General features: G+C 39.3%; 2 protein-coding genes across 2 annotated transcripts; both read right to left on the bottom strand.

Annotated features, from left to right (window-relative positions):
* Positions 1 to 1,942: 1,942 nt before the first annotated feature.
* Positions 1,943 to 7,336, bottom strand: LOC121772313 (probable pre-mRNA-splicing factor ATP-dependent RNA helicase DEAH4). The gene is made up of 16 exons (XM_042169354.1): positions 7,016 to 7,336; positions 6,663 to 6,755; positions 6,466 to 6,570; positions 6,077 to 6,294; positions 5,884 to 5,936; positions 5,686 to 5,802; positions 5,354 to 5,445; positions 4,937 to 5,023; positions 4,358 to 4,572; positions 4,171 to 4,263; positions 3,907 to 4,030; positions 3,432 to 3,579; positions 3,188 to 3,257; positions 2,738 to 2,895; positions 2,478 to 2,653; positions 1,943 to 2,366 (listed from the first exon to the last, which is right to left on the bottom strand). Exons 1-16 carry the CDS (start codon positions 7,228 to 7,230, stop codon positions 2,201 to 2,203), a joined length of 2,130 nt encoding a protein of 709 aa, XP_042025288.1. The 5' UTR covers positions 7,231 to 7,336; the 3' UTR covers positions 1,943 to 2,200.
* A 268-nt stretch (positions 7,337 to 7,604) lies between these two features.
* Positions 7,605 to 11,066, bottom strand: LOC121770652 (putative ankyrin repeat protein RF_0381). The gene is made up of 4 exons (XM_042167408.1): positions 10,628 to 11,066; positions 9,517 to 9,792; positions 9,293 to 9,430; positions 7,605 to 9,211 (listed from the first exon to the last, which is right to left on the bottom strand). The coding sequence occupies exons 1-4, from the start codon at positions 10,973 to 10,975 to the stop codon at positions 7,697 to 7,699; spliced, it is 2,277 nt and encodes a 758-aa protein (XP_042023342.1). The 5' UTR covers positions 10,976 to 11,066; the 3' UTR covers positions 7,605 to 7,696.
* Between the last annotated feature and the right edge of the window lie 1,271 nt (positions 11,067 to 12,337).

Raw genomic sequence — 12,337 nt, 5'->3', positions numbered from 1 at the left:
CGCCCCAATCGGTGACTCTTCCACCTTCGTGTTCGACTATCATGTTATGCAAGATGATGCACGCATACATGACATCGGCGATGACTTTCTTGAACCAGAAACGCTCCTGGCCTTTCACTATTGCCCACCGCGCTTGGAGCACACCAAATGTCCGCTCCACATCCTTCCGCGCAGCCTCCTGCTTTTACGCAAATAAAACTCTCTTGTCACTCATTGGGCAGCTGATCGTCTTTACAAAAACAGGCCACCTTGGGTATATGTCATCGGCCAAGTAGTACCACATATGATATTGGCGTCCGTTGGCGGTGAAGTCGATGATCGGGCCATTGCCATTGCATTGCTCGGTGAAGAGGTTGGATGAGTTGAGGACGTTGATGTCGTTGTTCGACCCCGCTACACCGAAGTAAGCATGCCAGATCCAGAGCCGATGGTCAGCGAATATGTGTTGCTATAAGCCTCCACAACTCCCCTACAAAAATTCTTCAGGCACTCGCGGCCAGTTGTCTCCCCGAAGTGAAGGTACTTGTCGAACATGTCCGTCGTGGTGCCGTAGGCCAACTGCCGGAGCGCAACCGTGCACTTCTGTAACGGCGTAAGTCCGGGTCTGTCGATGCCATCTTCCCGATACTGGAAGTATTCATCACGTGCTTCCAACGTTTGGACAATGCTGAGAAAAAGATCTCGGGGCATTCTAAAATGGCAGTGAAAAACCGTCGGGCCCCACCGTGGTTGCTCGTCAAAATAGTCTGCGAACAGACGTTGGTGAGCTACGTCGTGCTCGCGGCGGACAAACGTCCGACGTCGAATCGGACGTGGGATCCGCACCTCCTGGGCCTGCTCCGCCGCTTCGCATTCCATTTTGGTCAAGCATTCCGCCGCAGCCTCATGAACGCAATCGAATAAGGCCTGAGTCAAGCCCGAGTAATGCCCTCCGAGGTACTCCAGTCGTCACCGGGTCTCATTTTTTTCAGTGAGAAAGATTGAGAGTGAAATATTGGTGTGTGGGGAAAGTGAGAGATGAGAGAGAATTATTGGTGTGGGAAATGAAAGAGAAATGGGGGTTTAAATAGATAAAAATTTCGAAAAAAAGGAAAACGTGTTGCATCGTCCGCGTGACCCGCAGTGAGGCGGACGATGCATCGGGTATCGTCCGCATGGCTACAGTGGCGGACGACATCGGGCGGACTATTGTCCGCCCAACTGTGGATGCTCTTAGTAGATATGTCAATTAACAAATGAACTTTGTAAATTTAATCCTTTACAATGACAAAATCGAATTAGTCGCTAGTGGAATTTTGTGTACTGCCATATTTGAACTTTGAAAAGAATAGTAAATAATATGATAAATAAATTGTTAGGATATACTGTTCAATCCCAAAATAGTTGAGAGTATCTTTTTGACACGGAATTTAAAATGGAGATAGGAAAGTATGAGAAAATAAAGTAGAAGAAATGAAGAGACATAAAATATAAGAGAAGATAAAAATTTTACCAAAAATACAATTGACTCAATTACATTGGGACAATCCAAAAAATAATATAATTCAATTATCTTGGGATGGAAGGAGTTAGTATATAAGAGTATTTGTTTTAAGTAAATTGTAGATTTTGTTAAAGGATACTAATTTCGAAAAGATTAGTAATAGTGTAGCAATTATCCATAAATATAGAAAGGAACCAATACATAGAAGCTGAGACCCAATCTAATGAATAAGATTTTTATTTTTCTGTGTGACGAAATAGGTATAATAATTCAAGATTTTATATTAAATTAAAGAAAGATAATGACATTAATTTCATGTCATTTATTGTTGTCGGCTTCTTTCCCTACTATACTCAATAAATGCAATACCATTTTTATCACAAATACAACTCACCTCAATTAGACAGTGCCTAAATTAGATCTATCAGTTTATAGGTATTCATGAATTTCTCTGTTCCATACCGAAAAGAAGAAAAGGATAAGCATTTTTGTATGTACAAATGGCTATATTCATCAATATCAAATTCACATAAGAATGGTAAAATTAACTTGATGATGAGTTACTCTAAGGAGAACCTGGATTTATAACAAAAGAAATCGGCAGTTGCTTCTCGAAAACTTTTTGTTAGGGGGGGGGGGGGGGGGGGGGGCATTTCACTATTAGATGTGTTATAGCTGTTGCATCCTGGTATTGATATCCCAGCTTCATACGTCCTGCTATTTATTGGCTTGACCTCTACGAGCAAGATATCGTTCCCGGGCCGCAAGAATCTTACTGTCGCGGTCCTCAGCAGGTTGAGCCGGAGTAGCATTACCACCATCATCCTTCTGCACGTCTGCGGTTTCTGGTTGAACCTCTTCACGAGACTGGTTGGCTCCTCCACTGCTCCGCAAACAAGGACAAGACACGTTACACAGAGGAATGTGATGTCTCTAGAGTGACGTAAGAGTTCTAAGATGAAACGCATTTAAGAGAGGCAAAGAGTTGGCACACCTGAGTTTGCTGACATTCAGATTCTGGAGTTTAGCAAAGACTGGTCTGACCCAAGGCATCTCAACAGCGCAAACATTTCGCATGTATGGTCGTGTGGTAGCAATGAGTTCATGATAGATGACATAATTGGGAAACATGCCTTCTTCATCTGTCCTCAGCACTGATGATGGGTGTACCTGAAACAGTAAAGATTAGGGATATTGACCTTTTTAAACTAAACCTGCCCTCCAAGCAGTAAAAATCCAATTTGAATTGTCTACCTGTACTAATTGTGACTTGAAGCCAAGGGTCTTATAGCCATTATGACGAAGCATTCGCTCAGCTAGTTGGTTTCCATATCCTGAACATAAAGCTTTCCTCAAGGATCTGTAATCTTGATTTTCCCTTCGCCTTTTACTTGTTTTCACATCCATGGGTCCTGTTGTGCGAGAAATTTAAAAAAGGCAAGCAGAGAGATAGAGAGTTAATAACTTTTGTAAGATCACAAGAGAGACATACAAGCATACTAATGGCCAATATGGTTAGTTGTGATTTAGATGCAGATGCAGCAAAAGGACTATTTGTTTAATAGTTTAATCATGTATTCCGCGCATGTTTCAGTCTTAACCTCAGACGAGAAACAGATGATGCATGCACAACAATTTGAAGAGGTTCGATAAATCAATAACTTCATAGAAATCACAAGGAGATGGCATATGTGTGATACTGACCTTTGGCAATCTTCTGAATTATTTGGCATAACTGTTTCCTGACATCCTTGACAAACTTCATCCCCCTCACCTGTATAAGTGAGTTAAAATAATTATGAAACAATTTATTCAGCATCTCCTGTATACTTTTCTTGTTTATCTCTCCTAATATTCAGACTGCAAACTTGAAACAGTGGATATTCACATAATTGATCAAGCAAAATAAATAAAGAAAACAAAACAAAAGAAAAACAAATGCTAGTACCTGTAAGTTATTCTCTTTGCACCAACCAGTATTATAGTCAGTTTCGTGCCAAAGCTCAAAAATTTGCAGGAGCTGGATATGGTCGCCCAAGCCAGAACCATCAGGAAGATTTGAAGGAGTGTGTTTCCGCTTCTTATCTGCACTTTTACTTCATGAAAAAAAAACACAATTAGTGGGGTGAGTGTAAAGAAGAATTTGATCTCACTACAGCATAGTAAAATAAGAATTTTGACGGAACAAATAATGACGGGTATCAGACAGTGGATCTCAGTTATCTCTATGGACGTATCAATCTCCAGGAGAATGATGCGTGTCATTTGTTCCAAAACTCCTTTAGAAAAATGTGTTGTTGCTAGGCAACTTATAGCCCATTTTAAGATGAACCTAGTTGCAGAAGAAATAGTTCTAACACTCACAATCCCAGACATACAAGTATACACATGTAGAAACACAAATGAAAGAGTTCAAGATTTACCTTTGGCTTATGAGCAATGTAGTCTCTGCAGATAACATTGCAGCGACTGTTAAAGCCTGAGATAGACAGCCACACTCGTTTGCCTCTAACAAGGTCCTCGAGAGTGAAGGTTCCAGTGGAAGTTCTGCAATGGATGGAAATTTTCAAACTCACTAACACCACAATTATAAGTGGAAAAATTTTCGAATATGAAATTCAAGAAAAACGGCTGGAATGAGCTAATCACCCTGAGACGGGTTTCTAATCCAGAGGAAATTTTTTTACCAGCCATAGTTCGTCCAAGACTCGTGATTGAACCCTCGTCATCTATGGCATCAATAAGGTATAACTGCTTTAAGGCATCTTCCAGAGCTTCAACTGCAGCAAAGGCGAGATAAGTTTTCACTGTTAAGAAAACTCCTAAACACCTCACTGCTGAATAAAACACAGGTAAAGGAGAAAAACTTCTTACAAGAAGGTGGGTCAAGGAAGTCAAATTTGAGAATATTGATGTCTGATAGGTCCAATGATTTCAAATACAGGATACTTCCTGCAAGGGAAGATCTCTGTATTTCTGGGATTGTGGCATCCAGCAAGTCATCCTTGTAGGCCACAGATGAGTACAAACGATAGCACTTCCCAGGACGTGTTCTTCCAGCTCTTCCTGCACGCTGATTAGCCTGCACTCTAATATGTTTGTGGTCTGAGAATGAATGCATAAACAGAAATGCATTGCATTTTATTTTTTGAAGAACCACTACTAGTTTTGGGCAATAAAACTTGATAGGAAGTGAGCAAAAAAAGAGTACATTCTTAAATACTTTATCTACTCATGTGCAGAAACTGGAAACAAAATGATGTAGTACTATTATTTTTGTATAAGCCATATTACCAGTTCATTTTGTGTTGGAGGACATATTGTGTTTCTAGAATGTAATAAAGCAAAAAAAAGCACATGCATACAACATATACATGTTAACAAGTAGCAGGGGAAATAGACCACGAAGACCAGCTCAAGCTAGCATCTAAAATACTAATCTGAAAACCATACTTGCTGATTTGGACAACATCAAGAGAATACATGCCAGTTGATGGGTTGTACTGCCGTTGTTTCACAAAGCCAGGATCAATTACATACCTGCAGTCAGAGTCAGTTTTTAAAAACTTATATACAGAAAAGGTTTCTAAACAACAAGACATAACCTGCTATGGTTTATATCTAAAACTCCTATGTGTTGCCCAAGTGAACCTTTTGCAAAGTTTTTCCCACTACCAATGATCAATAACTGAATTGCTAAGAGTACAGAATACTAACACTTCACTCTATTCTCTAGTTCAATAGATTAGATGTTTGATAACTTGGATGTATATTTGAAGTCTCAGCAATTTAAGTAGTAATGGGTTTGGCATGATGCGTCTGCACAATATAGAAAATGATGCAAATTTACAATAGCATAAAGTATCTTACACAACACCATCAACAGTCAAAGACGTCTCTGCTATGTTGGTAGAAACAATGAATCGACGGCAACTGGGAGGTGGAGGGCTAAATACACGAATCTGCACAAGTAATAAAAATACAAGACAAGAGTTAGAAAGAAAAGCAACCAATTATTAGTCCTTTTTTCTAAGGAGGTAAACATTAAATAATCACAGACAAACAGACTTTAGATGATGAACTAAAACGAGGGGGAAAGTGAGTCCACAGGCTGAGCAGTGCAGCTCTAAGTCTCTAAGATGATCAAATGAACAAAAGATCCTCCGTGTTAAATCAGGTAATTAAGAAGTGAAAACACTAACTTGCAATTCAGGAGGCAGAGATCCATGAAGTGGATATATTACAGCATCCATACAAGACCCTTCCTCCAATCTTTGGATTCTTTCTTCCAGTCTTGAGACCAACTTCTCTATGTCATCCTACAATGTCACCTCACAAATATATTATACAGTAACAAGAATTACAACACAACGTTATAACCAAAACAATATGGTACTAACCTGTCCTGTCATAAATATTAAGACGTCGCCTTCGGGTTCTTGAGTGTGTATATCTGCAAAGGAAGCATGAGTTCTCTAAGTGAAGAATCAAGAGAAGAAGAAAATACGGCAAGCAATGATGGGGAACTATATTGTTCACTGACAGATAAATGTAACAAAGTAAAATACCAAAAAACATGATAAGATGCTGTACCAAGAGCTTTGTTCAAACAAGCGTCAATATAGCTTTTTGGTTTTTCAGAGCTATGATGGATCTCAACAGGAAATAACTTCCCCGGAACATTGAGGATTGGGCAATCCGAGAAGAATCTCGATACTTTTTCACCATCAAGTGTAGCCGAAGTGACCAAAACTTTCAAATTGGACGCACGCAACTTTATTAACCTTTTCATCAATCCAAGCAACACATCCCTGGCCAAATACATTGACACACATGAAACAAAAAATACTTTACCAAGAGAAAATAGTAAAACAGCTTATAAAAAAAGAGGTCCCAATTACAAAGTCTCCGAATAAAATGCAGGCAAATAATTACTAATGCATTTCATTAATGACAAGTTATGTAACTTAATAGTGATTTACGTATTCAAGCTCCTCTCGTGAGCTTCATCTAATATGATGACCGAATATTGGCTCAGCTCCGGGTTGGAAAGACTTTCGCGCAGGAGAACTCCATCAGTTAGGTATCTGCACGTGTACGGAATAAATGAATAAGAATGATTTGTTCTTTCCACAAACATAGTAGTAGTTCTCAATGTTTTCTATAAAAGGGAGTTTACTTTATAATCGTCTTCTCTGAAGTTCTATCTTCAAAGCGAATCGCGTAACCTACCTCATCACCCAGCGGCACATTCAATTCTTCTGAGACACGCCTATTAGCCACGAAACGTTCAATGCACTATTATTTTACATATGAAGCAAACACACATAATTTGAAATAAAATGAAGCAAATTAGCTGTAATTCAGTTAAATTATTCAGCTATTATTAGTTATCTTCTAGGATTTAGTTCAATCGATAATCAAAAACTGCTAAATAATGTAAAATCTGACTAAGCAAGGGACCGCATTTTCTTCTAAGAACATAAACGTAAAATTATCTCAGCACCATATAACCTAAACGGAGGAATTCACCTTGATACTGTAACAGCGGCAACTCGACGCGGCTGAGTCACAGCGATGCAACCCGATTTGGTGTAACCTCGTCTATGAAGAATTTGAGAGAGCTGAGTACTTTTTCCTGATCCAGTTTCACCGATTACAACTACTACCGGATTCTTATCCACGGTTTCCACGATTTTGTCTTCAAATTGAAGAATCGGCAGTTCCGCCATTGAAATGATTGCCATTTCAAATTGAACAGGTTTAAAACTAGGGTTTTGTATAATTTTGCCGCGTTTACCAATCTTAAACTGAAACCTTTATTGAGCTGTGCTACGACTCCTCTGAACTGAACTGATGCTCCTTTTTGTTAAGACGCCAATTTTAATTTATTTTTATAATTTTATAATTTGTTAAAACGGATTATTTTCCAGTTTGTGAGGGAAGTAACTAATGTTTAAATTCTTTATGGAAGTCAAATTATTCGCTTAATTCAGTTGAATTAATTGTCTTTTACCGCAAATTCAAGATGTTTGGTTTATAAACCTGAGCGTGAATAATTCATTTGCTAATCAAGGAGTAGTATCAAGAATCACCTTAAAATTTTACTACCATACTCCAATCTTATATTTTATTTAAATTTTTAAAACGTATAAACAAGAATTTAAATACAACCCAAAAAAAGTAAACCAGTTAGCTAAATACGCTATATCTCTACTGACTCCTCCCAAAAATAGCTTCACGAGTAACTAGCCTTATTCCCCTCACCCACAGCTCCGCCACTTCACTTCCCCCACAGCAAGAAAAATGAAATTCTTTATTCTTCGTAGTCACCAACCTAAACAGCCCTTGATCATCCCCATCACTCTTCCACCGCCGGTTCCACCGGAACGTCGAGCTCATGCCCACCTCGGCCCCTCGACAGATCACATTCCTCCGGCTCGACTTCCCCCAGCTCAACACCCCTCTGGCCTCCACCATCCTCAACGTCTTTGCGTGCGGGGTTCCCTTCCCCGCCTTGGTATGCTTCTTCACACGAGCCCCTCTTGTCACTAGCTCGCGAGCAAGCTCGTCTAGTATCACCCTCTCGGCCTCGTCCCCACGTGCTAGAGATAGCGCGGTCTCGTGCCTTGCGTTCTTGAGACCACACTTCGCCCCCAACGAGATAAGAAGCTCACACATAGTTCCATCGCCTGATTTTGCTGCAAACATCAATGGAGTGTATCCATCACAATCTAGAAGATTCACATCAAAGCCTTTACTCACTAGCTCTTGAACCAAATCTTGGTTTCCGAAGCGAGCAGCACGATGCAGATCAGACTTGCTCATATCACCCTTTGTAGAAATTAGTATCTCTGCAAATGCATCTCTTTTCTGGCTGGCTTTTGCTAAGGTGACCGCTGTCTCACCGTAGTTATTCTGTAGCTCCACGTCAGCTCCCGCGTTCACGAGCAGTCTAAAGATCTCGACATGACCACCTGCAGCAGCAACCATCACTGCAGAGAATCCAGCATCATATGTCTCATCAATGTCCAAATCTTGATGCTGGATCAGTTTCATCATGGCATCAGCATCATTTGCTCTAGCCACAAACAGCAATGACGAAAACACCTCGGGGTTGCTTGATCGCGCTATTGTCCCAGTTCGAATCACCTCCAAAACGGCCTGCTGGAACACGAGGTGCCACCGTGCTAGTCCAGCAATCGACATTGCAGACTGACCAGAATCACTACACAAGCCGAAATCAGACCCTGCTGATGCCAAAATCTTGAGACACTCCTCCTGCTTGTGTCGTGCACAGATCATCAACGCGGTCTCTCCACACCCCGTTCTGGAGTTGACATCACAGCCGGCGTTGATCAAGAGGCGGAGAATTATGGCCAACCCGAGACGTGCAGCCAAGTGTATGCCCCTAGTGTCTGCAACCTGAGATGTCTGGATTGAGGATTCTGTATCAACAGTGCCGTTGCTCAAGAGCACCTCAAGAGCTCTCGCGTTGCCACATAGGATCGCGTGGTGGAGGATCGTCCTCCCAAGATGGGGGAGGTTTGGAGAGGAATGCTGGATGAGCATGCGCAGGATAGCACCACTTGCTTCGAAATACTCCACTGCGCACCATGAGATGTGATATGGCTCGGCCAAACCAGCTCCCACTCGGAACTCTTCACCCGTGGCTAAGTCCCACAACCAAGCTCCCAACCTAACCTTAGCATCTCTTCTGCATCCCATCTTTCACCACAAGCACACTTTTCAGATAACAGATTTAAATAGACATGTCCTCAAATAGAAAGTGAGATAGAATGTGATTACATTTAACAGCAGCTGAACAACTGATGTTTGTCTGCTAACAACAGCTGCAACAAGAGCGTTGCAGCCTACATTGGCATGGAGAGAAGGCTTGGAGGACTGCAGCAACATCCTTGTATTTGCATTAGCATCAACTCCACTCTGCAGCATCAACCATCTTCACCAATAAATCAACAAAAAAATCACAATTTAACAGTATTTTACATGATGCATTACTCATAATGCACCTTAATGAGTGCTGCAACAGAATCCACGAATCCCCTGCTCGAAGCAACGACAAGGGCGTGTACAGCAATGTGAGGGCGGATCATGTCCGAAGCCATTAGCAGCTCAGCAGCTCTGGCCCTGCCCACGCTGCATGCCTCCAGCAACGCCTCCTCGCATGCCGCCTGAGCCGCTCCACCGTTCAATAGTGTCTCCAACACCTCGAGGTGACCCTCCCTGACTGCTGCAGTGGTCGCATACCCTCGGAATAGTTTTTGGTTCACATTCGCTCCATCGTTCTGTTTTCATGGAAAATATATATAACGATGAAACCTTGATTTTGATAATTAATGATATGTTGTTTTCTAGCTAGTCTAAATCAAGAGACAGGATGAAACAAGTGGAGCCTGTTGTGACGAGAGATATTGCATAAAACAATTTCATTACCACGCTCCAAAGCAACTTACACTTTAAGGCCTACTATTGTGCATAAGAAAGACAATTAAGAAATTATTTTTTTAATTATGCTAACCAATAATTGAGACACATTATGATTTTGGCTTCGAGACAATTTATAACGGTAAATTTCAAATTTGTCCTAAATCTACACTAATTACGATAAGAACACGCTAGAATGCAGTTAAAGAGTTTTGGATCTAATTTGGTGCCGACAAATATCATACGATTACTGTTTGCCATGGTAAAATTGTAGGTATTAATTAGTAGTATTAAATCTAAGTAGAGCTATGTGGATTCATCCCAAAAAGGCTTAATATTGTGATGATTGATAATAAAACAACAAAAATCCTCACACCTGAAACAGATGCTATTTTAGCGTCAGATAAACGCTTTCATTTGACTAATAATGCTTCAGATATCACACAATAATTCATTTCAGACTAATATATATGTTTAAAAATAATTAAGCGCATTTTCAGCTTTAATCAGCTTAAACTTTTTATTTAAGAACTTTTGATGCAAAGGCTGGAATTGGTTTACACGATAAATTCAAACAAATTCTACTAATAATCAGCAAATAATTAATGCTGCAAATGAATCAATTAATCAGTAGGAAACCACGTGTTTTGACGCCATTCAAATCAAATGCAGAAACGTAAATTAACACATAATTACCAGTAATTTTCTGACGAGGGCAAGGTTTCCGTTATGAGCGGCGAGGAAGAGAGCGGTGACGTCAGTCCTGAACTCTTTGAACTCGACGCGAACTTCACTCGCCGATTCTCCGTTCAAAACGACCTCTGTTTTTCTGAATTTCAGGGAAAGTGTTCCGATGAAATTAACGTTGACGTACGGATGGGAAACGAGCTCGGACGCTAGGCGCAGATCGTCGGCTTGAGCCGCGACGATTAGCCGCTGAGAAATAGGCTCGTCGTCGCGAAGTCTCGTCACCGGAAAAACCTGCCGTTTTTTTCCGATCACGTACTGCCCTCCGCCAGCGGCGGTGGTGAACACTTCCGTCATCGCTCGTCTTTGATTTTTAGTTCCAAATATCGTGATTCTGAATGAAAAATGCGTTGATTGTGGAGAGAGAAGCTCGAGTAGTATAGCAGAATAAAAGTTGATGAAACAAGCATTTGGATTATTAATATTTAGGCGTTAATCAATATCTAATTTACAATTCTAAATACAATATTGTATAATGATTTAGTGATAATGACACTATTGTATTGTGATTTATCGGCGTTTGACAAAATCAAACTTGCTAATTGAGTTCACATAATAAAGTCAGTACGTAATATTCACGCACAGCTCTTGTATTAGTATATTTACATCACACATATCAATAGAAAAAACAAATGTTATTTGGGTTTATTAAACTCGTAAATTTAAAGTTCGATTTTTTGTTTTTTTCCAATTAAATTGCTTATCATCCATATGTTACTTTGTTGTAGTAATAAACTGAAACAAAATATAGTAATATTTGAGGATTTTTTTTATAATATTCATATGTTTTCTATATAATTATTCCTATTTTATTTTAATTGTCAATTTCCGTATTTGATCACGTTGAATTATTGACCTAAATAATGTCCTTGCTAGTCGCCCTTAGGTTTTGAGTTTGGCATTTTCAAATTATGAAATTATAGAATATTAACGAAATGTGATTTCTCTCACTCGACAATCTATAAAATATTAAAAAGATTTCTTAATATATGAAATATCTGGTTGTCTATTATTTCTCATTTTATTTTTATTGATTTTAATAAAAAATCTCACATTCAATTAATTTATTTCATTCACATTTATTATAAACTTATTATATACTTACTTATTTTCCGACATACGACACATACTTATGTGTCGAGAAAAAGTCTGTGTAAATAATATTTGGAAACTAAATTATTTTATTAGTATTCTATTACATTATTATCGAAAATTTAGCATAGTTAAGGAAAAAAGTAGAGAAATTTTGTATCTTAAAAGGTATGTTGGGACTTGGGGGCATAAAAATCATAGCATCAGTGGTGAATTAATTAAGTATAATTAACACTATAGTCATCAATTAAACTAATCTTTTTTATCAATCACACTTATCCGGATTTCTTTTTTCTTTCGGCAACCACATTTATCCGGATTTGGCCTGCATTATTCCTCACATGCCACGAATCCCATATAATAATATCGAGTAAAAAGTTAATTAACTTTGTCTTGACGTAAAATTTTTAAGCAGAGAGCCACTAGTGTACTTGAATCTTTGTTTATATTTGTAGCAATTATATTATTTACAACAAGTCGATATAAATAACTGAAAATGAGAATGAGTCATGAATCTCCAATCACAAACTCAGATTTTCTAATCTTCAAGAGTCCAAGACTCCACTA

The sequence above is a fragment of the Salvia splendens genome, chromosome 16, assembly GCF_004379255.2.
Source record: "Salvia splendens isolate huo1 chromosome 16, SspV2, whole genome shotgun sequence".
In the NCBI taxonomy this organism is placed as follows: Eukaryota; Viridiplantae; Streptophyta; class Magnoliopsida; order Lamiales; family Lamiaceae; genus Salvia; species Salvia splendens.
This window is presented reverse-complemented; position numbering and strand designations above follow the sequence as displayed.